The 25,984-nt window shown below is 37.3% G+C and overlaps 2 protein-coding genes across 8 annotated transcripts in view; both read right to left on the bottom strand.

Annotated features, from left to right (window-relative positions):
* LOC141755907 (acetyl-coenzyme A synthetase 2-like, mitochondrial) overlaps positions 1–25,984 on the bottom strand; it is a 41,216-nt gene that overhangs the window by 3,662 nt on the left and 11,570 nt on the right. For 2 of the 7 annotated variants that reach the window (XM_074615226.1, XM_074615232.1), the window contains exons 1-8: positions 7,605–7,935; positions 7,056–7,152; positions 6,769–6,968; positions 5,613–5,788; positions 5,200–5,352; positions 4,557–4,704; positions 3,795–3,932; positions 2,121–2,213 (exon numbers count right to left, since the gene is read on the bottom strand). In XM_074615226.1, the coding sequence (XP_074471327.1) occupies positions 2,121–2,213; positions 3,795–3,932; positions 4,557–4,704; positions 5,200–5,352; positions 5,613–5,788; positions 6,769–6,968; positions 7,056–7,152; positions 7,605–7,878 (1,279 nt within the window). In that variant the 5' untranslated portion in view covers positions 7,879–7,935. Of the gene's footprint in view, positions 1–2,120; positions 2,214–3,794; positions 3,933–4,556; positions 4,705–5,199; positions 5,353–5,612; positions 5,789–6,768; positions 6,969–7,055; positions 7,153–7,604; positions 7,936–17,890; positions 18,031–25,984 lie in introns of those variants that run through there. The other 5 variants (XM_074615231.1, XM_074615233.1, XM_074615229.1 and 2 more) reach the window with 4 other exon arrangements.
* On the bottom strand, positions 8,304–17,944 carry LOC141755909 (visual system homeobox 2-like). The gene is made up of 6 exons (XM_074615236.1): positions 17,891–17,944; positions 16,523–17,022; positions 14,459–14,549; positions 13,678–13,801; positions 11,499–11,679; positions 8,304–10,057 (listed from the first exon to the last, which is right to left on the bottom strand). Exons 2-6 carry the CDS (start codon positions 17,010–17,012, stop codon positions 9,711–9,713), a joined length of 1,233 nt encoding a protein of 410 aa, XP_074471337.1. The 5' UTR covers positions 17,013–17,022; positions 17,891–17,944; the 3' UTR covers positions 8,304–9,710.

The raw sequence follows: 25,984 nt of genomic DNA, 5'->3' as shown, positions 1-25,984 counted from the left end.
TTTTATAATGTTAACACACTAATTTTTCAACATGCTATACTATGACTTTATGACTTTAACATACAATACTATGACTTTTTTTTTTACATACTATACTGTGACTTTTTTGACGTAGTATACTATTCCTTTTTTCGACATACTATACTATGACTCTTTCAATTTTTTCGACAAACTATACTTTGACTTTTTTTGTGTTTTTCGACATACTATACAATGACTTTTTTCAACGTACTATACGATGACTTTTTTCATGCTATTTTTCCGTGGCTTTTTGACATACTAAACTATGTCTTTTTTCGACATACTATACTATGACTTTTTTCCTGACTTTTTTCGACTGACATTCTATGACTTTTTTCGACATACTATACTATGACTTCTTTTGTGACTTTTTCCGACATACTATACTATGACTTTTTTCGACATCATATACTATGACTTTTTTTGACATGCTTTTCTATAACTTTTTAATGACTTTTTTCAACATGATACTATGATTTTTTTCGTGACTTTTTTGGACATACTATACTATGACTTTTTTCGTGACTTTTTTCGACATGCTATACTATGACTTTTTATCGTGACTTTTTTCGGCATGAAAAAGGTCATAGTATAGGATGTCGAGAAAAGTCAAGAAAAAGGTCATAATATGTCGAAAAAAGTGATAGTATAGTTTGTTGAAAAAAGTCATGAAAAAAGTCATGGTATGTTATTTCAAAAAAGTCACAGTAGGGTATGTTGAAAAAAGTCGCTACAAAGCTTTTCATCTCCCATCCTCCTGCATACTCTCACCTCTCTAGTCCTGTATGATCCAACATGGAGGCCGTATGCCAACAGCGGATCAAAATCAAATTTTTTCTCTAAACAGGCTACTTGCTCCTGGATCAACCAGATGGCATTTATGAATAATGCCACTTAGTCCTAATTGGAAACACTGGTCCAGGAAAATAATACATAACATAATATAATCTTTTTTTTACTGAAGTAGGGTATTTGGGTCATATCTGTGTCTGTAATTCTCAAGCTCATGATGCTCTGATGTTTAATTATCTTCCATTAATTATAGATTTTTTGCCATTTGTATGGTAATTAACGCAGCTTTGCTCCATTTGGTCATTACTCAATCTAATTTATTGGGACTGAGGATGAAACACAGTGTCCGTCGGGCCCTGTGTTCATCTGCAAAAATGATTTTATTAGCGAAATCAGCGGATTTCAAACATGTTGTCATTATATCCCATCATAAGCTACTTTAGTAGGGGAATAGTAGTTATTTTGCAGTGACATCAGAGGTTATCTATAGATGAAGGACAGGGTACTAACTGCACTATAGAGACCCATCTGATTGAGGGAAGTAGATAGATGTGCCTCTTTTGCAGCTAAGGTCATAACCTCTGCATTCCGCATGTATTCATACTTCATCCGGCTTATGTGACCGTTTTGACAAACAAAAAGCAGGGATGAAATTATTGCCAACTGCAATTTCTCTCCACGGTGTTAATGTTGACTGTTATTAATATTAAATTTTAAGAAAAAACAGGTTGAAGTTGAGATTTATTTCATGCCTCTGCTTCCCGAAAACAGATGTTCTACTCTGAGAAGAAAACATCTGGTTTGACTCTTGGGAGCCCAGTGGGAATGGAAACGTTTATGCATGTGTGTGTTAAAGAGTGTGTGCTGTATCTGTTCACACCAACGTACTGCAACATTGTGTATATATAACGCACACACTACCACAGGCATGTTACTGTTGGAGAGACAGAGCAGACTGCTCTCCCCTTTAAGACTGACTGAAGGGCCGTTTTATCGCCCGCAGATGTGGATGTGCTCGAGGAAGACTTTGTGAACTTAACTGACCTAACCAAGCGACGAAATGCTGCTATAAGACTCACAGGATGAGACAAAACGAAGTTCAATGTAAGATTTGAATTGTTGGAATTAATCACTCACAATATTCCGGTTAAAGGGATTTGTACTTGATTTGTTCTTGTTCATCTTTTGATCAATAAACTGACTAATTCTGTCGATGCTGTGACTGTTAAACCAAGACGACTATGTGGTTTAAATATGTTGACAAGCAATAGCTAATAAATCCCACACTTCAGTGTATTCCCACTTACCTGTTTGCCACCAGGTGTCCACCACAGGGCAGCGTCCATCCCCAACCACTCTGTGGTACCACTCCCACGCTTCAGTGTTGATGGGCTCACCCACTGCAGACACACAAGGACAACTTCAATTACATAATGTAGTCATGTATTCTTTTTTTTATTGTTTTTTCTGTTTATATGCATATTCTTTTATATGTTTTGCAAAAAAAAATGAGAATTGATGCAGGCAAACCCGGGGTCTAACAGAAAAAAGTGTAAAAAAAGATGTTTGTGTGTGTTGGTTGGTTAGGAGGAGGATTTACATTCTTTATGTTAAGCTTTGTGTTTTAACCCATAAACTCCATAATTCAAGGGAACAGGTGTGTGTGTGTGTGTGTGTGTGGCATGCAGGGCTTTGCTGTGGCATGTTGACATACCAGCCGACTTGACTTTCAATATACTTTACCAGGAGTAAAAACTCATTGAGATTAAAAATCTCTTTTCCAAGAGTATCCTGGCCAAGATAGGCAGCAGCACAGTTACACGGTTGCAGACATAAAACAACATAACAATTGAAAACGAAGACAAAGAGCAAATTACAGAAACATAAGGTATCAAAAAACATTCATCAGCATTCAAAACAAGATGTGCTTCCTTCCAAATCTTTTAGAAGCACTTTAAAGACATTCAGTGAGACCAGCTCTCTCGAGGTTTCAGGTCATTTTGTTAGCTGATTCCAAGAAGAGGGAGCAGCATACTTGAATGCCCTTTTCCCATTTCAGTACGGGCTTTGGGGACAGTTAGTAGGATTAAGTCTTGTGAGCGAAGACAGTAACTTGTACGTGTTACATACTTTCATGCTTTCAGTATGTAACACGTGTGTGTGTGCTTTTAGGAAAGGAATTTGTATAGTAACTCTGCAGTACACGACACAAACACAGTCAGCCATCAGAGTGAAGCTTTACATGCGACTTTACAGTTGGTGTATGTGTGTGTACATACTGTATCTGATGTGGACGAGGTTTACATGAAAGGTTGACTTGGATAAATTACGTCAATGCATGCTAACTCATCAAAGTAAAAAGGAACATTGTATGCTTAATAAATTCCGTCACTAGGAAGTCAGACTGCAGCTGTGATAGTGAGCGTGACGTAATTACATCACAGCGTTACATTTGTCAACCATCAGCTCTCGAAAACAATACAGTGCACTGTGAGGGATGCTGCACTGCACAGTATGTAAAATCAGCTCTGAATCATTAACACATGCATAGAAACATCCATAAAACTTCAAAAAAATCTCCTTTTTTTTACACTCTGGGTTCTATTTGTGGCCATAATTATGCTTATTGTAACATTTCGCTCATCAATATCCACCCAGTTAGGTAAACCAAATTGATTTTGGTACCAGATGTGTCCATTTTAACTGGGAAGTAGTTCTATACATTATATGTTGTTGTAGATGTTTACAATGGACAGTTTGGGAAATCATTTTAAAATTCACTTTTGTTTTCACACACAAATAAGTGCAGATTATCTGGTTAAATTGTCTAATTGCCTGCTTGTATTACTTGTTGGACTTTCTCTTGACGTTGCCATAAAATGTTAACATAACTAAGAAGAAGAGACGGCCATCACTACGTAAATGAGAACCAAAAAAAAATGTGCCCAAAATAGTATTTCAAAGTGTCGTGTTTGGCATACCAGAGCCGAGAGTTTTGAGGGTTGAACGGTCGTATTTCTGCACCCACTGGTCTCCGTACTTGAGCAGCAGGCGGATCGCTGTGGGAGCCCCGTAAAACTGGTTTATCTTAAGTCTCTGAACCATCTCCCAGTACCTTCCTGTGAACAACAAAACATGTCTCAGTTAGCCATGGTCCACAGAGATATTCTACAGTGTGTTGAGAAGATACTGAACTAAAGACTTTTTAGTTCCTTGGTGTTTTTCCTTGACAATACCATGATGACTGTGTCCTCACTCTTGTCCTAATTTTAGAGTGGAAGGTTTCAAGTTTCAAGTTCAAGTTTAACTGTAAACAGTTATTCATAGACAAAGACATGAGAGTGCAGAGCTCTTGGCAAAGGCAGGAAAACTTAGAGGATGTCTTCCAACACACTTTACACAAACACATAAAATTGTATATTATTATCATAAAAATTTCATTATGACGCCATTAGAGCTAATAAAAATGTCCTTATGGCATGTCTGTAAAGGGGAGACTTGTGGGTACCCATAGAACCCATTTTCATTCACATATCTTGAGGTCAGATGTCAAGGGACCCGTTTGAAAATGGCCATGCCAGTTTTTCTTCGCCAAAATTTAGGGTAAGTTCGGAGCGTTATTTAACCTCCTTCACGACAAGCTAGTATGACATGGTTGGTACCAATGGATTCTTTCAGTTTTCTATATGCATGGCATATGGTAAACATATAGCCCTAATTTATACATTTGCTTACGTTCATACCTGGGTCGGGGTAAATGGGAGTGCTCTCAAACAGGACAGTGGTTCCCCCGTTGGCCAGAGGCCCGTAGACACAGTAACTGTGTCCTGTTATCCAACCAATATCTGCCACACAGCCGAACACATCTCCATCATGGTAGCTGAAGACATACTGGTGATGAGAGGGAAGATTGATGGGATGATTGGATAAAAAAGAGAAGGAAGATACAGTGTTTAGATTCCTTTTATATTCTTAAATCACCCATTTAAGCCGTAAGTGTTATTAATATATCTTCAACATCCCCAAAATCCTACACACTAGTCCTTTAAGTGTATGCTAGCTAGATGATATGGTTGTTGTACAGTATTCCTGCTTTGGTTAATTTGCAGACATGGTTATTTATCGTTTTCATTTCACATCTCTACATTTTATTGTTTTTATTGCTGTTGTTATTGTATATCCTTCTAGCCCGTAGGAATGTGGTTTCAGGGAATTGCTGTAAAACAGCTTCATCAGACAATTTTCCCTGAATAAACAATGGTTGATGATGAGATTTACTCTACAAATGGTCACTGGGTTATGGATCACGTTCCAAGGCCATGATAGTAAAATAATTCTCGCTCTACACGAGTGATAAAGCAGATGCAGGTCGTGGTTGATGTTTACCCTGTGTGTGAGTGCAGCATACAGCAGGTATCCAGCCTGAGTGTGGACGAGTCCTTTGGGCTTCCCTGTGCTGCCTGATGTATAAAGCAGGAACAAGACGTCCTCGCTGTCCATGGCCGCTGGCTCACACACCGAATCCTCCTTTAGCATCTCCTGCATGACATAATGACTCACACTTAGTAACCACAGCAGAGTAATAGAGCATAGATAAAAACATTATATATGTTGAAACATAGTGCAACACATGCAATCTAACGTTTTATGATGCTAGAATAAAGAATAAAATGTATTTTTGCTTTATAAACATTTTTTAAATCTCTATTTATGCACAGGAAAGTGACACAGCAGCTGCAGTCCTCTGCTGTTGGCATTAATATCTTAATCAAGTTCTGATTGGCTTTCTGCTCTCTCACCTCCTCCATGGCAACGTCCCTGGCTGTCATGGCGACCGGATTCTCTGTTCTCATGGCAACAAACACCTGCTGTACCGTCGGGCAGCTCTGAACTGCCGTATCTACCGTCTTCTTCAGTTCGGTGACCTTTCCCCCTCTGACGCCTTGGTTCACCGTGATGACGGTGCTGGACTGGGCTGAAAATGTGATGGATATAAAAATCAAACTGCGGACTTCCATTTTTTTTTATTATTTTACTAATTTAACAAACTCTTTCTGACTATTTCTGACAGATAAAAACTTAACCTTATTGTGTTGGATTATATCATAAAACCACCAAACAAAAAAGCTTTACACATTCAGCCTCTTCAGAAAAGTATATGGCTGTTTAGCAGCTCAATGCTTCGTTATGTTCACCAGCTATAATCGTTAACTTTGCTCGTCTGTTATTTGGTGCTGGGCAGGTAGAGTACAGCGGGTTTATCAGGGCTTTTTCACTAAAAACAGCTGCTGCTGAAAACAGAGGTAACAATGAGACTGAACTAAATGAGTAAAATTGCAGGCTTTAAAACCAAAACATGAGCTGAAAGGTGCTAAAATGCCCAGCAAAGCTGAGAATAACTGCGTCGTGTGATTATTCTCTGTGGGTTCCTCACTACAAGCGACCACTCTCACGTTGTCTTTTGATCCATTGTTTAAAATTTGTCACTTAAAGGTCCAGTGTGTAGGATCTGGCGGTATCTAGCGGTGAGATGAGGAGATTACAACCAACTAAAGCCTCTAAAGCCAAGCGTGTTGGAGAGCTATGGTAGCCGACGCGAAAAAACACGAATGTCCCTCTCTAGAGAAATTTGGAGCAGAGCCAGCGTGTAGAGTGTGTGTACGTGGGAAGTGAGTGGTGAAGCAAGAGAGAGAGAGAGAGAGCGTTATCGACTCCGGCCCAAGCCGGAAAAGTGAACAGATTTTGGTTTGTTCGTTACTGTTGAAACATGGGGGTGCAACATGGCGTACTCCATGGAGAGGGTACCTGCTCCTTATGTAGATATAAACGTCTCATTCTAAGGTAACAAAATCCCAATAAAACATTATTATTAATATTATATTCCATTTCTGCTAATAGATCCCCCTAATTGTTACACACTGGTCTTTTAAGCATCATCAGGCAGGTCAGTCTCACCGTCTCTGATTCGCTCTGCGAGGGCCTCGGCGCTGAACCCGGCAAACACCACGTTGTGAGCCGCACCGATGCGGGCGCAGGCCAACATGGACGCCACAGCCAGAGGGCAAGGAGGCATGTAGATGGTGACACAGTCCCTTCTCTTCACGCCACGCCGCTTTAACAGGTTGCCCAGGCGACATGTCATCTCCAGTAACTGCCTGTAAAAAGAGATATCGATGAACGACGACACCACATTAGGCGAAAAGAAGGAAGAAACACTTTAATCCAACCTGCTGCTGACTGACCTGTAGGTGACCTTGACCTCTGACCCCGGTTCATCTCTCTCCCAGATCAGGGCCACCCTCTCCGGACAGGTGTGCACGTGGCGGTCCAGGCAGTTCACTGCACATGTCCATAAAGAAACCAGATATACACACACACACACACACAATAGACAACATATCGTATAAATTAAGCAATGTGAAAAAAATGTAAATATTAAACACTGAATTTCAGGACTTGTGTTACAAACTTATTTTGTACAGCACATTTGCATTTTGATTAGACCAACAGGTTAATATGGGATACATTTCAGTCTAGACTAATTAGAATGAGCTCTTAGTGAGTTTTCGGGACATAAAATAACACACACAGAGATAGAAAACACATTATCTGCCACGTTAGTGTGGTGCGTTCAAGGTATTCTTATGCTAATAAGACTGGTTTGGACAATGATGCCTTCACTGTCTCTGATTATGACTTGACCGCATCGATCAGTTTATTCTAACGACCAAATCTATTTCTAATGATCTAATTAGGCTACTGGCCGTATATTCTAATTAAATGAATCTTACCAGACACATTCAACTGTCCTCCCTCAAACCACTTGATCTTCCCCATGCTCAGGTCACAATCCTGGACGGTGTGGAAAGGACTGATCCAGCTGAGTCTGTGACGCGCTGCAGCGGCCCAGAAGCTGTCTCCGTTGGAGACGGAGAACTCCTGCAGAGCTGCCCGGTCCAACACGCCCTCAAAGCCGGCAGCCTCCGGCATGAAGGCCGCTACGTTACATCTCCATCGACCCAACACATGGAAGTAAGAGTTAAAGACCCGACGAGTGCAAAGCATAACCGTCTCAGATGACAGAGTTTACACACTTCAACTTGAAGTGGGAAAACTGGGAAACTCCGGAAAGGACGCGCTGGAGGAGTGATGCGTTAAAGGGCAGTATGTATAAAACCAATGTGCCGACACTTGGAGAGTATAGTAGGCTGCAGCAGCTGGATTTCAGCATCAGTTGCAAAAGAAAAAAAATGTTTTGTGCAACATGCAGGATTTTGTTGTTTAAAGATCCCTTCCAGTTTTTGATGCATTAAAAAAATACAATTTTGATTAATAATTTACTTTTCTTTTTTTCTTGGAGAGTATATCCTCATGGGAACAGAGTTAAAAAAAAGTGTCTTCCAATTACTTTTGTGATTTACTTCCTATTTAGGGTTAAAAAGAAAATCTTAACAATTTAGGCTTGTTACTCTTTATTTTTTATTGTCCACTGTATAGTGGACTACAGGACTATTTCAGTGTGAAAACACTAAAAAAAAACGAATAGCTGGCTGTAGAGTGATATTAAACCAAAAATACATTAAAATTGATTAAAAAAAAAACACACACATGCCATATCACTGGAAAGCCTAGTATGTCCTCTTTACAATACACCAGGGGTTGATAGAGTAGGTCAAAAGAGTAAGAGGATATGCATGTGGACAAAATGTCCACTACAGAGGACACATGTCAATGGGCTGGGTCTCAGGAGGATATAGTAGCCTGCAGCAGCTGGATTTCAGTTACAAAAGAAAACATTTGTTTTTTATGCAACATGCAGGATTTTGTTATTTAAAGACCCTTCCAGTTTTTGATGCATTAAAAAAATAAAATTTTGAGTAATAATTTGTGTTTTTTCCCTACAAAAGAGTTTGATTACCCTTTAAAAAATGGGAGTATGCCTACAACTACTTCTTGTACCTCATTTAAAAATCCAGAATTCATGAATATGCAAATATTTTTTTCATTTTAAAAGTTTAAGTTTAAGTTTGTGATGTCACAAAATCATGCTTATAAGTCTTAAACTTGAGATTTACGGCAACCAGAGAATCTTTCCCCCCTTCAGCAGATGAATGTGAAAACCGCTTTCTAGTGTCAAACTCAACACAAACATCTGCACAGTGATGCTTAACCATAAACAAAAACACATTTCTGAGCACTTTAAATATCAGTGACTTTTTAATTAGGCTACAGTTACATTTATACAGAGACAAACACAGATAATTGATGTTAACTGTACATAACAGTACAGTGTTAACTATTGGACAATATTTTCAGTATGTACATCACAAATGTTACAACAGCCGCCAACACCTAACTGAAATCACAGGGAGGTCAGAGGTCACGTTCATCATCAGCACCTCTGGAGCAGGTCTAGTTGATTTCTTGCTGCTTGTTGAAAGGAGACTTGCTTCCAAAAATCATCACTGTTGCATAAAAGTAGCTGCCATGTCACAGAACTGCAAAGTTAATCTATTTTTAAAGAAAATAAATATATATTTTTAACGCAGCTCCATATCAGAACATCTGGAATAAACGTAGGGAAACATTTCCGTTCTCAACAGAAGGCGACATGAAAATATGTTTGGTTGAGTTTGCTGTACAAATATTTCTAAGAGCAGTGAAGAAATAATGTCAAACCTCAATTCTTGGAGCCAAAGAACCCTTTTTTCAGAGGACAAGTAAGCTCAAATCATTTCTCATTTATCTCTGATTGTAATATTTGATGTGCAGGTTTTTAAGTCCAGCTTATAGGCGACGAGGTTCAACTCAACCGATGAAACTTCTGCCTCTGAAATGTTTGCAAACTCCTCTCTGTAGGTATTTTCACCATCAGTCTGTATCCTGCAGCTTTTGTTTCAGTCACACTTCAACACCTCTGCCGTTTCCTGCTCCGTCCCCTTGTCCTCAGCTTCCTCTTTATGCGTCACGAGACCGTTTGTTCTGTCGGTAACCGTCCCGAGCACCTTGGCGCTGTGCTCCTGTGCCTTCGCTCGCAACGCTGCAATACTGTTCTCCCTCAGTTCCTCTTTAGAAATTGGTGTATTAGTAGTGTCTTTCATCTGTTTCTCCGTCACATCCTCCATCACTTGGTCCACTGGTTTCTCCTGTGGTGGTGGAGGTGGAGGTGGTGGTGGTGGTGGTGACAGGCTGCAGGGTTTTCCAGGAGAGGTGTGCGTGGTTTCAACTGACTTCTTGTGCATACCTGAAGGGAGAGAACAATCATTTCAGTAAGAGTTTGATGACGTAAGTATTCTTGTCTTAAATCTCACTAGTAAATTGCACCATTTTTTTCCTCACAAGCAGCAGAGGTGTTTGAAATAAAATTGAAATAAGGTGTGAAAGAGAATGGGGATAGATTAGTGGATAAAACCTCTTATTCAATTAGAGAGTCACCTAATTGATTTAAACTAATCAATTGACACGAGGCGAGAGAGGACATTTGGTCTAATCCGTCCTGATTAAGTGGGATTATCACTGTATCGACCTTTTATTGACATGCTGACACTTTTATTGGCTCCTGACATAAACCGGGTTTAGCTCCCACTTCCTGTTAGGATACATCTTAATCCCCGCTTTCAAACACAATGACGCAAACTAATATAGCAGGTTCTCTTTGGACCCTACAGTACAAGCTCTCATTTTGCAACTAAAATATGGGCTGAAGGTAAGTATGTACACAAGAACGAAGAGGACAAAAACACATTTATGTGTATCAGATAGAAGACAGTCTGGATGAGGCAGCTTTTAAAAGTAGGCTACTCCACCCCATGTGTGCTTTGTTAGCCAAAGAGACTTTGCAAAGTTTATTTTCACATAATGAGCCTCAATATTGATATTAAAGGTGGAATATGTATGACTCAAGTTTAGGGGTGTGAAAAAAAAAAAAAAAAAAAAAAATCAATACAGCATAGTATTGCGATATTTTGCGTAGCAATATTGTATTGATACACGGATGTCAAGTATTGATCTTTTATTATGTAAACTATTAATCTTTTAACAATCCGACAGGCTCAGTCTTAAAGCTAGAGTGAAGATAGCGGGATAATATTAAACTAGAATACCAGAGGAATCCATTGGTACCAACCATGTCATGTGAGCTTGCTGGAAAAACGCTAAATAACGCTCCAAAGTTGCGTTACAGTTTGGTGAGGAAAAACTGACATGATGAACTGGTCCCTTGACCTCTGACCTCAAGGTATGTGAATGAAAACTCTGAGCTTAACAGAGTGAAAACTGTATCTCATTAGATAAAACAGATGTTGACTAATTTGCAGTTGAAAAAAAAAGTAATAAATCACAATATATCTTATCGCAATACTCAGCATATCGTAAAAAAGCTTAAATCGTAATATGATTGTATCGTGGGGCCTCTGGTGATTCCCACACCCCTACTCAAGAATGATAAAAGGACATTTTTCAGAGCAGATATTTAGACTTGTCACAGTAGGAAGACGTGTTACAATGTCCTACTTGAGTGTCCCAGTAACTTATGACATTGTGCCAGCATGCACATTACCAGGACCCTGAAACTGAACTAACTGGAATTCATCCATCATTAATTTCATTATTTACACCTGTACCTTTCCAAATGCGAAACGTTAAAATGTCTTCTGTAAAGAAAAAGAAAAAGGCTGGCTATTTACCTAATAACCACGGAGCGTAGGACTCTGTGACGCCCTCCTTGGCTGACTTGAGGATGGACTCGGGCAGTGGGATGGAGTGACGGACCATGGCTCCGTACAGGCCGTACTCTGCCATCACACTGCTGCGACCCCAACACTTCTCCCTTTTCCTCCACTTGGCCCTGCGGTTCTGAAACCACACCTGAAGAGATGAAGGCCAGAAAAAAAGGATTAGATGAAGTTTACTTGAGCTTTGTATAACTGTAATGCATGCCATTTTATTCTCTGCAGTCTGGGCCAATAATCCATCAACATGTATAATTGTGACTGGACCAAAACATGAAAGTCCCCCCTCTGCTCAATAATCGGTTTTGTTTATTGTTACTTCTCTTGGATGTTTGAGCTTCACTGTGCAGAATGATGTTCGTGCAGAGTTCATCTGCTGAAGGGAGAATATTTTTCTGCGCTCACCTTAAATCTCAGTTTACAATGTGTTTGTACCAGGATGAAAAGATTTTCAGTAAAGTAGGAGTGTATCTAAGCAGTTTTTTTTTTAAAAAGGTAGTTGAACTTTTTTTGTGGAAAACTACATCGGACAATTATTTAAAGCAGATTATTTCATGAAGCTGGAACCAGAGAATTTAGACTGTTTTTTCTTAAAAAATTACTCAAACCAATAAATCGATTATCAAAATAGTTGGCGATTAATTAAATAGTTGATAACGAATCGATTAATCGTTGCAGCTCCACTTAAAACATGTCTGTTTTTTTTTTTTTATATAGTTTAAAACCACTACGATGGATCGACTTCTCATTTTGTAATCGATTACAGCTTCCTTAACTGAGCAGGAATCTTTTATTTTACGTCCCAGGAGATCAATATCAGTGGAACGATGACATCTGCTGGAGGGTTAAACAAAAAATTATTTTTTTTAATAAAGAAAACTGACTAAGAGCTGAATTTTAATTAGTCTAGACTGAAATGTATCCCATATTAACCTGTAGGTCTAATCAAAATGCAAATGTGCTGTACAAAATAAGTTTGTAACACAAGTCCTGAAATTCAGTCTTTAATATTTAAACGTTTTTTCTCATTGCTTCATTTATACGACATGTTGTCTATTGTGTGTGTGTGGGTGTGTGTGTGTCTGTGCTTTATTCTCCTTCTTGCTCCTCAAGTGCCTAAATTGATTTCCACCAAGCTAGACCTCGCAATAGCCTCAGCAAGCTTGTGAATATGGATGAGGCAAACAGGAAAAGAAATGAGTATCCTAAAATGGCCGAGGAGGCAGGATGAGATTGTAGGGAATGGTGTGTGTGTGTGTGTGTGTGTGTGTGCGTGTGTGTGTGTGTGTGTGTGTGTGCGTGTGTGTGTGTCTGTGTGTGTGTGTGGCAGACCTGGAATTAAAAACGATCAAAGCCGAGCCTGGAAAGCTATTCAGGTAGATCTGATGATAACCTCCATCTCATAAAAAGATGGGCCTCAGATGAGCAATCATGCTTTCTGACAGCAACAGTGTGAGTGTGCATGGCAGTGCAAGTGTGTGTGTGTCTTCACATGTGTGTGTGTGTGTGTGAAGTGCTTCCTGAGAGAGGTGACCCCTGGGGCAAAGAGGCTGATTGAAAAATAAGTTAATTTCCAGGGCCGATCGATGGGAGACAGGCGCTCAAATATCACGGGAAATTAAAATGCTCATAGCAGCCAGGCAGAGCCCTCTGCTCAGCCGCTGACCCGTGCTAATTAATTTCTATGTAGTTATCATTTCATCTCAGGGCTGCGGCCCGTCTCTCGCAGGGAAAGAGGTGATAAGTTCTCCTCAATTAACTAATTATTACACTGAGAGGGTGAATTGGCTGCTAATGTGAAAGCAGAAGGCATTGTGAGGATGATGATGGAGCAGCTGACTGGTGGCTCTACCTGAATATTACCTTTTTTTCATCACTTTGTAACCGGAATTTGTGGCTGAAAGTAATTTTAACATTGAGATAATGTTAAAGAATTATTATTGAAGGGAAATATTTGAATTATTTGACTAAATACACTTTATTTTTTTTAAAAGTTGTTTTTTTTTGTCTCATTGCCTCCCTTCTTAAAGCAAGATGATTAAAGCATCTTCAAGATTTGAAATGTAAGAGGATAACAGAGCATCCAGTATACTGCACAGACATTACTGTTTACTGCACAGACATTAATACACACCTGTATTCTGTCCTCTGGTAGCTCAGTCTTCATGGAGAGCATTTCTCTGGCGTACACGTCTGGGTAGTGGGCTTCATTAAAAGCTTTCTCCAGCTCCTCCAGCTGATAGGAAGTGAAAATGGTTCTGCAGACAAAACAAGAGAACATATAAATAAGAACCCCACTGTAATTTGGATTTATTCATATTTTCACAATTTAAAATCAGTCTGCAACTGAAAAAGAAAACCAAACAAATATATATTTCTTAATATTCTTGCACTGAATTTTAAATCAAATCAAGACGGTGTCAAATAAAGAAATACAAGCAGATTTGTATTTTATGGAACAATTTTAGAACTAGCAATGCAGAAGTAAGAAACAGTGATGATAGAAGACAATTACTGTTCTTTCTTCTTTCTTTATCAAAGGCATAGAGAAAAGAAAAATAAATATGCCATGTGATTTTCTTTACCATCACACTTATTATTCCTAATGAAAAATCTGGCAACCATATATTTAAAAAAAAAAGACAAGACAGAGGAAATAAAGATGATCTTATGTAGGCTTTCACTGAGAGGAATTTTAGGTTAATACCATATTAAATATATTAACGTCACACACACATTTAATTCAATAATTAAATAGGTGTTTTGTTTGTTTGGAGTTGTATAAAATGTCATCAAACTAAATATAGCTTCAATTATTTCACTAAATAAAACCCTAATCCAATTTGTTAATAAAAAAAATACAATATTTAACTAAACATCGTTCGATTATCTTGTTTTCCATTTTTTTGTCTTACCTGTGTCGTCTTTTCTTCCGTTTCTTGCTTTGACTCATTGAAGATTTAGAGAACTTCTGATCACTGGAGGAGAGACTCATGTCATCAGAATCTGTGAGGAATAAACACACCAGTTATCAACTCAAAAAACAACAAAAGCAATTATTATTGTTATTATTATTAATAATAATAATTATATATAGTTATTATCATTAATAATAATAATAAAAACAATAACAATAATAAAAACCTACATTGTATAATACATACATAAAGGATGTAGAAAAAATAGGAAAAAAAGTAAAATTGTTATTTCAGCATATTGAGTCCCCCTCCCTAACTAATATAATCAAATAGAAATGTCCTTCTAAAATGGACAAGATTTATTAAGGAAAAATATTTTAAGATAAGATTTTCCTTTATTAGTCCCACAGTGGGGAAATTTGCAGTGTACAGCAGCAAAGGGGATAGAGCAAAAACCAAGATGCATCAGCTAACACAGTAAAAAAGAGCTTAACAAAGTGTAACAAAATATGAACCATTTAAATAGAATGAAGTATAAAAATAGGAGCAGTATATACAGTATTGACTAACAGACTATTAACAAAATTGCACAAGTGGAAAAATTATATTGCACAGTGAGAATGAAATGAAATTCCACCTGAAAATATCAGGTTATTTCAAGCAATATAATAATATTTATTTTCTATCCTCTCCCCATTTTGAAAACAAAAGTTTTTATAAAGTTGCATTTGTAAAGAAAAAAAATTATTCTAACATCGTTTTTTCAGAGTGAAATTAACTTTCGGTCTCTACAGTCATTATCAATTGATCACAGGCCTTTGACGATTGGACTCTTTTATGCAAGAAATGCCTGTTATTCACTTATTCTAGCTCATTCACAATAAACACATGATGGGCTATATATATATTATAGCCTATAATTTGAAATGTTAATCTCTGCATCAGAACCATACAGTGTTTTACAGAGTTAACCTTCAGTATAGTTGATGTAAAATTATTATTAGTATTCTTTTATTTGTATTAATAATAATAACAATAATAATAATTATTGTTATTATAATAATAAAGTATTATTAATAATAATTATTATTATAATAATAAAATCCTACATTGTGTAATAGCTACATAAAGGATGTAAAAAATAGAATGCTAATGGTCTTTTAAAAAAAAGGATAAAAGGAAAATTGTTATTTTTGCATATTGAGTCTTCAGCACTGATCCCCTCCCTAACTAATAGAATCAATAGAAATGTACTTCTAAAATGGACAAAATTTTGTAAGAAAAAATATTTTAAGCAATATAATAATATCATTTATTTTCTATCCTCTCCCCATTTTGAAAACAAGTATTTATAAAGTTGCATTTGTAAAAAATATTCTGTAAAAATATTCTAATTTCAGAGAGAAATTAACTTTCATTATCACTTGATCACAGGCCGCGGAGGCTTTGACGGTTGCACTCTTTTATGCAAAGAAATGTCTGTTATTCACTTATTCTAGCTCATTCACAGCAATAAACACATGATGGGCTATTTATTATAGCCTATAATTAAAAATGTTAATCTCTGCATCAGTGTTTTACAGAATTAACCTTCAGTAGCTAATGGTCTTTAAAAAAAAGAAAAAAACTAAAATTATTTCTGCATATTGAGTCTTCAGCGCTGACCCCCTTAATTAATATAATCGAATAGAAATGTACTTCTAAAATGGACAAAATTTAGTAAGAAAAAATATTTTAAGCAATATAATAATATTTCTCTCCTCTCCCGATTTTGAAAACAAAAGTTTTGAAAATGCAAATTTGCAAAATTTACAAATGCAAATAAAGTTTCATTTGTAAAGAAAAAAAATATTCTAACATCGTTTTTTCAGAGTGAAATTAACTCTCGGTCTCTACAGTCATTATCACTTCATCACAGGCCTGTTATTCACTTATTCTAGCTCATTCACAATAAACACATGATAGGCTATATATATTATAGCCTATAATTTGAAATGTTACTCAAAACCACACAGTGTTTTACAGAGTTAACCTACAGTATAGTTGATGTGAAACACTCACCAGAGCTGTTGGAGTGCTTCTCATCCATCTCCATCTGTGCGTCCATGTGCGCTGCAGCAGCTGCAGCTCTGTGCAGCGGCTGCAGGTGATGCACATTCTGCGCCTCTGCGAGCACCTCCAGAAAGGCCGGCTGGCTGTAAAACGAGTGTATTCCTTCTGGTCCCAGAAAACCCATCCCGACCCCGAGACCTCCGAGACCCCCCCCGTGTCCGAGCGCCGACCTGGCCGCCAGGAGGTGCGCGCTGTGCGGCAGAGCCTCCAGAGGCCTCCTCGGTGCCACCACCGGAGGCTCCTTGTTGAGGCCGAGCAGCTCCTGGATGCCAAAGCCGGTGCGTCGGTGCACCGTGGGGGCCATCATCTTCCACACTGTTGGAGGAGGCTGCTGATGATGATGATGCTGATGGGATCCCAAATGGTTCACACCGGTTTGTGAGGATGATTTCTGTTTATTCTCAGAGTCTGAGAGCACAACTCCCTCCTTGCCTGTCATTTTGAACTCCCTCCAAAAAAAAAAGTCCCTGATGCACTCAGCAGAGAGATGCTCCTCTTTATCTCTCAGCTCTCCTCTCTGCTGAGCCTTTTTATCCAACAGGCAACAGGCTGCAGCCAATCACAAGAGAGGGTTGGAGACTCTCCACTCAAGTTTTGCATGAAGCCCCATGAAGCTTTATTATAGTAGATTATACTATTTCTTTGCAACAAATATACATTTTGTTGCATAATATATCATATGCAACAAAATAACTGTCATATTTGTTGTTGTTTTTTTGTGCCAAGACATTACTGAGGATGTGGATGGACTGTTTGACAAATAATATCATCTTTTTCCAGCTGGTGATAATTGAACAATTAGGCCCATTTAAAAAAAACAAAAAAAAACATGATTTAGTTGTCTACAGAAGAAGTTTAATCTAAAGTTTCACACCATAAATTCGTATTTATGTTAGAAACACTAAGAGTTTTATGCTATTTTCATTTATCCTGAAAGATGCACCAACAGTGGCCACTTTTAAATCTAGACTCGAGACCAAACTGTTCTCAGACGCTTTTCTTAATTGATCAAATGCTGCACTTTTACTGTCTTTTGATTGTTTTTATCATCCTTTTCATTTTGTTCTTTTAACTTATACTTTTATATTCTTTTTTATTTGTTTTTATCTTCTGCACTTTGTGCTCTTTTATCTTGCTTTTTTATATGTAAAGCACTTTGAATTGCCTTTGTGTATGAAATGTGCTATACAAATAAACTTGCCTTGCCTTGAATTGGATATTTTTTGGGTACCAACTCGAACAAAAAAAGAGAGATGAGGTGAAAGTGTTTTAAGTTCTGTCTTGTGAAAGTTATAAAACAAAACTAAATGTTCTTACTTTCACTGTAAATCTTCATGTTTCTGTGGCTGATCATGGAGTCACCAGCTCGTCAAACTGATCCACACACACAGCCGGATAAATCAGCTTAATTTGCAGCACGTTTGTCCTCATTCAAACATTCAAACATGACGTCACTGTTGAAATTTAGCAGTGAGGATGAACCATTTTGGACCAAAGATGAATGTTGAAATAAATATGTTTAACGTAAAGCTATATTTTAGTCAAGATAAGATTGAAAATAACATGCTGTATATATCATACAATTATTAATTATTGTTTTTGGAAAATGTCATTCATAAGAAAAAATGGTCAGGAACCAAGCCAAGCCTTTTAAATTATTGAATGAATATAATATGTATATAACATAAACTCTGGCATTGTGATTATTTTTATTTTGTCTTCTTTTTGTCTTGTTTTTTTGTATCTGTTTCTGTTAATGAGCATGTGTTCAATAAAGAAATCATTAAAAAAAAAGAAGCTTTTTGGACCAAAAATACTGAAAATCTAAAATACATAGCCTACATCTGCTGCTTTGCTAAAATTAAAACACATTATAAGCTTAATCCTATAAAGCTTCATATTTTATTTCAGCCTATAATTACAATGAAGTTGTCTATTTTGATGTTATATATATATAACAATAATAAAAAAGTAGTCTCATTTATAATATCTTCCCTTAAAAATAACGTTTGATACCATTCACCAAAATGAATTATGAAACACATAAGCTATGCAATTTAAAAATATCTTAGTTCAGTAACTGTACAATTGATCTTCATAACCCAGCTTTCTATTTACATTTTTTTTCCCAATAAATAGCCAATAATGAAGCTAATCCATTAAAAAAAAAATGCTCATTAATTAACCAGAGGTCACATTGGATGAGGAGCAAAAATTAGAAAAAGATTTTCAGTGGTCAAATTAAAAGAAACACTCATAAACTCTCATCAGCCAATTTCTCTATCAGTTAATTAATCAATTCAGCTTGTTATTAAGAGGACGACACACTGATTGATCCGTTACCAGACTCTCCTCCTCTAACGTCCCATATAACCCACACTGTCATTTGCATATTCTAATTAGGTTTGTGCACTAAAACGTTTTGTCTTTGGTGGCAGTCTGGGCATCTGTTGATAGATTATTAAACGTTTTTTATTCTCTGACGGGTCACATGATGAAGAAAACAATATCCCCCAGTTCAGGGGTATTTAGGGCACAACAGGGTGGCAATTAAACATGAGACAAATATGCCACACTGTAAACAATTGCTATTAATTTACAGCAGGATTTCAACAGTATTGAGCTGTTATTGCTAAAAACAGTGCTTTACTGTTAATACAAAAGAAAACCTGTTAAATTACGCTCATAAGCCGTTTTTTAACTGAACTGTAATACATTCTTAAAAAGCAGCACTTTACTGCTGATCAACTGTCTAAAGTATCATCAGTAACAGTTTCATGCAGTATTCTTTAATTCTGGGACCTGATCTGCACATGTGAGGCTTGTACATTGTACATGATTGTAAAATCAGTGAATTAGCTTTATTGTTCTTCACTCACATGTTGTTCTGGTTTGCATTCTGTACTTGTAGCCAGCTATAGACACACATTTTGGGAAAAGTGTCAACAAGTCTATTATAGCCTTTTTCCTAACAAGTGCCTTTAATTGTATTTAGTGTGACTATTCCTATGTCTGTAACCTGCTAAGTCTATTCATCTAGGCAAAAAATAATGTTTATTAAAATGTATGTAAAAAATAAATAGTGCATTAAAACAAATCAGTAAGATAATGTAAAAGAAAGGTGAAAAACAGCTATATAATGTATTTTTAAACAGTAAATTAACTGTAAAATACTGTGAAATTAATAAAGTTCAATCTGTATTTTTCTTTAACAGTACAAAGCTGTAAATTTCAGAGACAGTATAATAATGTTAATTTTACAGAAACATAAAGGCAACCCTGCTGCCAGTTCTTTACTGTTATTTTACCGGGAAATTCTTAACAGTGCAGACAACAGATTTATTTACCTCCTGATTTTTTTCTGTTTGAGGTCTGATATCAAACACAAAAAAAGTTACGCAACGTTTCAGCTTATAAATCTGAGCGAAAGTAAGAGCAAAGATGTTTCATATGTCAGGGGAAATCATCTCTTCACACTCATTCATCACAGTATTTAAACCCTCAGCTCAAAATTCAAACCCACTGAAATGTGAAATGAAGTGAAAAATACTCTCATTTTCTCTTCCACACAAACCTAATCCTCTCCTAATCAGCTGTTATTCAATTATCGCAGAGTTTCAATCGTTTGGAGATAATGTGCGGCACACTTTGGACATCTGGACACATAATTACGCGCAGAGGAGAGTTTATGGAGATGAGTGGGACGCGCGCGATGGAAGCGCAGATATACAGTCCTCCCATCAATGGGACATGTGGTGATGAATAAATAAATAAATAGGTGGTTCCGAAGGGACTGTTTGGGCAGCCGTGCGTCAGGCTGTCTGTCAGTGGCGGTCAAACAACCCAACAGCAGATTTAGTGCTGATGGTTTGTAATCTGAGATGTGATCAAGAGATGCAGGATTCACCCGGTCAAGTCAATTATGAGGCTCCATGTTGCTTTTGTGTGTCACACTGCGCTGCATCTCCCTGCAGGAAGAAGAGGCCTAAATATATAAGGGGGGATCAAATGCTGTATTATAATACCAAAAGACTATTGCTGTTATAGGCTATTTAGTTTAAGACTAAGATAAATAATTTAGCTTTTATTTGCCTGCAGTCAGTGTGAAATTGTAGATTAAAATGTTCACTGTGATGGAAAATAAAATAAAAAAGTGTCCAAAGATAAATAAAAAAATACAAATAAAATATTCCAGATGTCAAAGAACTTGAGTGAAAGGGAGAGGAGTAAAGGGACTTAAATTGCAGGTATATATGTATGTTTGTATATATATGTATATATTTAACTTATTTATATATTTTTTATTCCCATTATTTAGACATTGTGCGCAGCTAAACGCGATAACCTGATTTGATTGATTTTTTTAAATTTTAAAAAAATTTTATTCTCCTTTCCCTCTCTTCTACTGTAGGTGTGTACCCAACGAATAGGCGGGCGGGCAAAATGTTTATTGTATATGTACACTTAAAAAAAGAAAAAAATGGAAACACTCTTTTAAGTACATGCTGCTCATTACATCATGCTACAAACATGTATATTCCTTGTTCATGTAAAGTGTCAACGTCTCCAAATAAAAATTAATTAAAAAAATGTTGTTTTTTTAAATGCTGTATTATAATACCAAGAGACTATTGCTGTTATAGGCTATTTAGTTTAAGACTAAAATAAATAATTTAGCTTTTATTTGCCTGAGTCAGTGTGAAATTGTAGATTAAAACATTCACTGTGATGGAAAATAAAATAAAAAAGTGTCAAAAGATAAATAAAAAAATACAAATAAAATGTCCCAGATGTTGTAAAGAACTCAAGAGTGAAAGGGAGAGGAGTAAAGGGACTTAAATTACCTCCCGGCATCTCATGAGAAGCTATTAGAGAGACATTTCATTAGAGGTGAATGAAGAGATCAATGCCATACCAACAGCTATGCTAATGAGGTTTCTACATCACACACACACACACACACACAAATACACACACACACACACACGGGTGACATGCATGAATCACATCCTTCCACTTAGATCAGGATGCAGCCAGAAACACTTCTTAGCATCCTACTGAGCAACATCACATCTCACTGCTTCTGAACAACAACAACCGCATCTTCTTAAAACCACCTCAGCAGGTTCATCTCCATCTTAAAACTTTACAAACATCTGTGTTAAGAAAAATGCAAAATCAAAACTTGGCACTTGACACAAAGAGAGAGAGGAAGCACAAATGAAACGATCCTCAGATTCAGAAACTTGAATATCATTCGAGAGTTTGGTATAGAGGCAACCTGATTACTGTAAACCTTTTTTACTGCAAGGGATTAACTATGAACATTTAACATGAATTATTGAATAGCTTTTTTTATCCCCCTTTTACATTTCAGAACTATAAAATGTGTGAAAAATACATTTAACCTGTTTGGGCATTCAAACTATTAGTTTGCACATTAATAAATTACTTAAAATTTGTTATCTATATATTTTATTTACGTTGCTGTTTAAAATAGTATCAGTCTGTCTATGACGTTGCCTAACTCTAGGGCTGAACGATTTTGAAAAACTATCTTATTGCGATTATTTTGACTGACATTGCGATATGGTTTGCGATATTAGAGGGAATGATAATTTTTACATAATAAATCTTATTTTCATTGAAAAACATATTAAAATGATTATGGTGTGATTTCAGCGGGATCTGTACCAAACAAATATGTTTTCTTAAGTCTGTAAAATATGATATGTAGGCCAGGACATCTCGCTGCCACAAAAAATATCTAATTTAAAAACGGTATTTTGACACACATTTCACCTTTAACAAATATTGCCCCTTCTGGGATTTGAACATTGCAGTAGGTCATGTTGTGATTTCGATAACATTTCGATTTATTGTGCAGCCCTACCTGACACAAACGCATCGCATGCACCAGCAACTGTAATTTGGGTTGAAATGAATGATGCCGATTTAAGAACCAGTAATGACACAGTGTCATGTGGAGGGCATGACAGTGAGCAACTGCATCATCCTTTGCTATATTTAATATGTGTAGCATGATTTAATCAATCCACTCATTTGGTGTTCTTTTCAATCACTCTATGTAGCATAAATAAACCACTTGGTTCTATAAAGCACTAAAAGCTACCTTATCTACTGGGTTAGTTTTAGAGACATTGATTAAATCTGTAGTGAATATTTCCATAAAATAAAATAGTTGAATCAAGTTTAAAACAGACAATATTGTGAACTACAATGAGATGTGAAAAGCTTAAAAATCAATAGACATGATGGCAATCCCTGCATCTTCATTTTCACTATCCTCAATTTTAACAAGCTGTTCTCGGATACCGTTTGCAGCTTTACCTACGAAAAGTAATTCACTGTATATCCCACGAAATCAATTCATATGTAAATCATATAATTGTGAACCAGCAAGAATAAAGAGCAACAAACACTGCATAGGGAGGAGGTCGGGGTGGACGGGTGAGTTAAAAAAACACCAGACTTTTGCCAAGGAGACCGGTGTTTTTCACCCTGTGTGAAACCAGAAGTCAACGTTAATTTATTTCTCACGTATCTTCCGTACTTAAGTTACACCACTTCTGGTGTTATTTGAACCCAAACCACGATATTTTCCTAAACCTAACTAAGTAGTTTTGTTGCCTAAACTTAACGAAGTTGTTTCTGTGAAGATGGAAGTTTATTTTGAAAATACTGGAGTGGAAATGACACACTTCGTCATGTGTGTGGCTGGTAGGGCTTTCAACGTTAACACGATATAAAGTGTTCAAATTGGTTTTAACGCCACTAATATCTTTAACGCAATCAATCTTTTGGAGGTTATAGTGGACAAGCGTGAATCCAGTGTTAAAGAGTGGAGATACTAGCATCATGCAAAACAACAAAACCTAAGGAATCCATTTGAACCAACCTAGCTTGTCGCAAAGGAGGTTAAATAACGTTACGAAGTTATGCTAAATTGTGGCGAGGAAAAACTGTCATGGCCATTTTAGAAGGGGTCCCTTGACCTCTGACCTCAAGATATGTGAATGAAAATGGGTTCTATGGGTACCCACGAGTCTCCTCTTTACAGACATGCCCACTTTAGTCAAGTCAGCACAATGACACACTGACAGCTGTTGTTGCCTGTAGGGCTTTTTTTAAGTTGATCATATTTTTTTGCTAAATGCAGTACCTGTGAGGGTTTCTAGACAATATTTCTCATTGTTTTGAGTTGCCAACTGTTTTCCAATAACAAATATATACATACATTTGCAAGCATATTTGCCCCACTCCCATATTGATAAGAGTATAGACAAATCTCTCTTTAAGGTACATTTTGAACAGATAACAAATGTGCGATTAATTTGCGATTAACTATATTACTCCATTGATAGCCTCAGTTGCTGGACATTCGTAGGAAAAAGCACGAATAATTAGGAATAACTTTGTGAGATATCATACGAACCTTTGAATGAGGATACGTTGATTTTAAACAATTTTTCCCATTACAATTCATTCACTACAGCTCTTCAATAAAAACATATTTGAGGCTATAACAGTCTGGGTCAGTGATGAGTTTCTGAACCAGCTCTTTTCTGTCTGATCCATCTTTGTCTTTGTTTGAGGCTCCAGAAATGGCTCTTCTAATCTAGCTAATTGCCGTTTCCCAGAGCTCGGCATTTAAGAAGAAGAGCTGGGTCACCAAACAGCCGTTGATCAAAACATCCTATTAAGGTGAAGAAACAAAAGGCTCTCACAATCCTAACAATGTGCCACTTGTGATTCAACAGTTTGCTCTGTGGGCACAAAGCATTAATTAGGGCAATAACTTCATGCTATTGCCATTCTATAGTCTCCATTTCTGTATGAGTGCATCTATTTATGCTCTGAAGTTTGTCGGGGACTCTGACTTGCCGAGTGTGCCGCATTCCCCCGTCCCATGTGCAGATGTGTTATTGGCGTAATGAGGAAAATACTTTGGGAAACGTGGGAGAGAGGCCCCCCAAACCCCGAAAAACTTTCCTGACAAAATAATATTCCTCATTGTGGTCACTCGTAACGAGAATTGACATAATTACTTGGACCCATTTCTTGTCTAATTAGCACACTTCCACAGTGGACAGGGACTAGCAGTTAGGCAGGAGAAGGGAATCGGACAGGCATGGCAGTGGCAACACAAAAAAGGGGCCTCTGGTTTCAGCGTAATTAGGTGAGACAATGCCCCTGACTGTTTTGAGCTATGGCAGCGGCTCAGAGCCGGGGCCGAGCAGGCGAGCGGACGCCCCGTGAGCTACGTCTATCCGAGACCCTAATAAGCCCCTAATTGTCTTTTTTTGATTCACACAGGCAGCGCCGGCAGACATGAAGACAGCCTATTCTTGGTCTCCTGCAGAGAGCGTTTCCCTCGTCCCGCAGGACGAGAGAGATTTGAGTTGACTCACTCAGGACCTTCACTGTTGGCCCTGAGACTCTGGACAACTTGGGTTAACGTCCTGTGACAGCGTCCCAAACCTGGAGAGCTGCCAACATGTTGAAGACAGAGATGCAGGAGCCGCTATGTGTGTTTCTTTACAGACAGCCAAGAGGTGCATCAGAAAGTACTTCATACTATTTTCTGAAAATAATCTTACAATCTTGGATTACCCTTGATATCTTTGGGTACACAATCAGCTGAATATAGTAAATCTTGAATACACAAGGCAAGAGTTGATCATGCTCAAGCCTGGCAGTCCTTCTCTCTATACATCATAAGCTTTATATTTAAGAAGAACTGAAAGCAAATACTATTGTCAAAGATAATACTGTACCTCTTCATCTTTGTCATATGTCTTTTTATGTTAATAACATTTCAATAACTGACTTAATATTAAGGCCTGTTTAGGTTGGTTTAGTTATGACAGCAAATGTAGTTAGTTAACATAATGTTAAACTGCCACAGATTACATGAACAGTATTCATTTGAAGACCTGATAATATTCACTCTCCTTTTCAACGTATGGTCATTTAACGGTTCATATGATATCTTACGAAAAGTTATTCCTCATTCTTTATTTGTTTTCCTACGAATGTCAAGCAACGTGTGTCAATGTCCGCTTGTTGCACAAATACAGTCTTTTCAAAATAAACTTCCGTCTTAAAAGGAAACAACTTGGGTTGGTTTAGGCAACAAAACTACTTAGTTAGGTTTAGGAAAAGATTTTAGGAGAAGATCGTTTACGTCATTACGTGACAAATCAACGTTGACTTCTGGTTTTACATGGGTTACGAACACTGGTCTCCTGGTTTTTTTACCCACCCATCCACCCCTCCCTACATGGCGTTTATCGTTCTTTCATGAGATATATACGAATCACAGTACATTGCTTTTCGCTGGTTTAGCTACGAACGGTGTATGAGAACAACTTATCCTTTTAGCTCTGT

Source organism: Sebastes fasciatus, chromosome 18 (genome assembly GCF_043250625.1).
Source record: "Sebastes fasciatus isolate fSebFas1 chromosome 18, fSebFas1.pri, whole genome shotgun sequence".
Lineage (NCBI taxonomy): Eukaryota > Metazoa > Chordata > Actinopteri > Perciformes > Sebastidae > Sebastes > Sebastes fasciatus.
The sequence above is the reverse complement of the archived record's forward strand: the minus strand, read 5'-3'. Positions and strand labels throughout refer to the sequence as shown.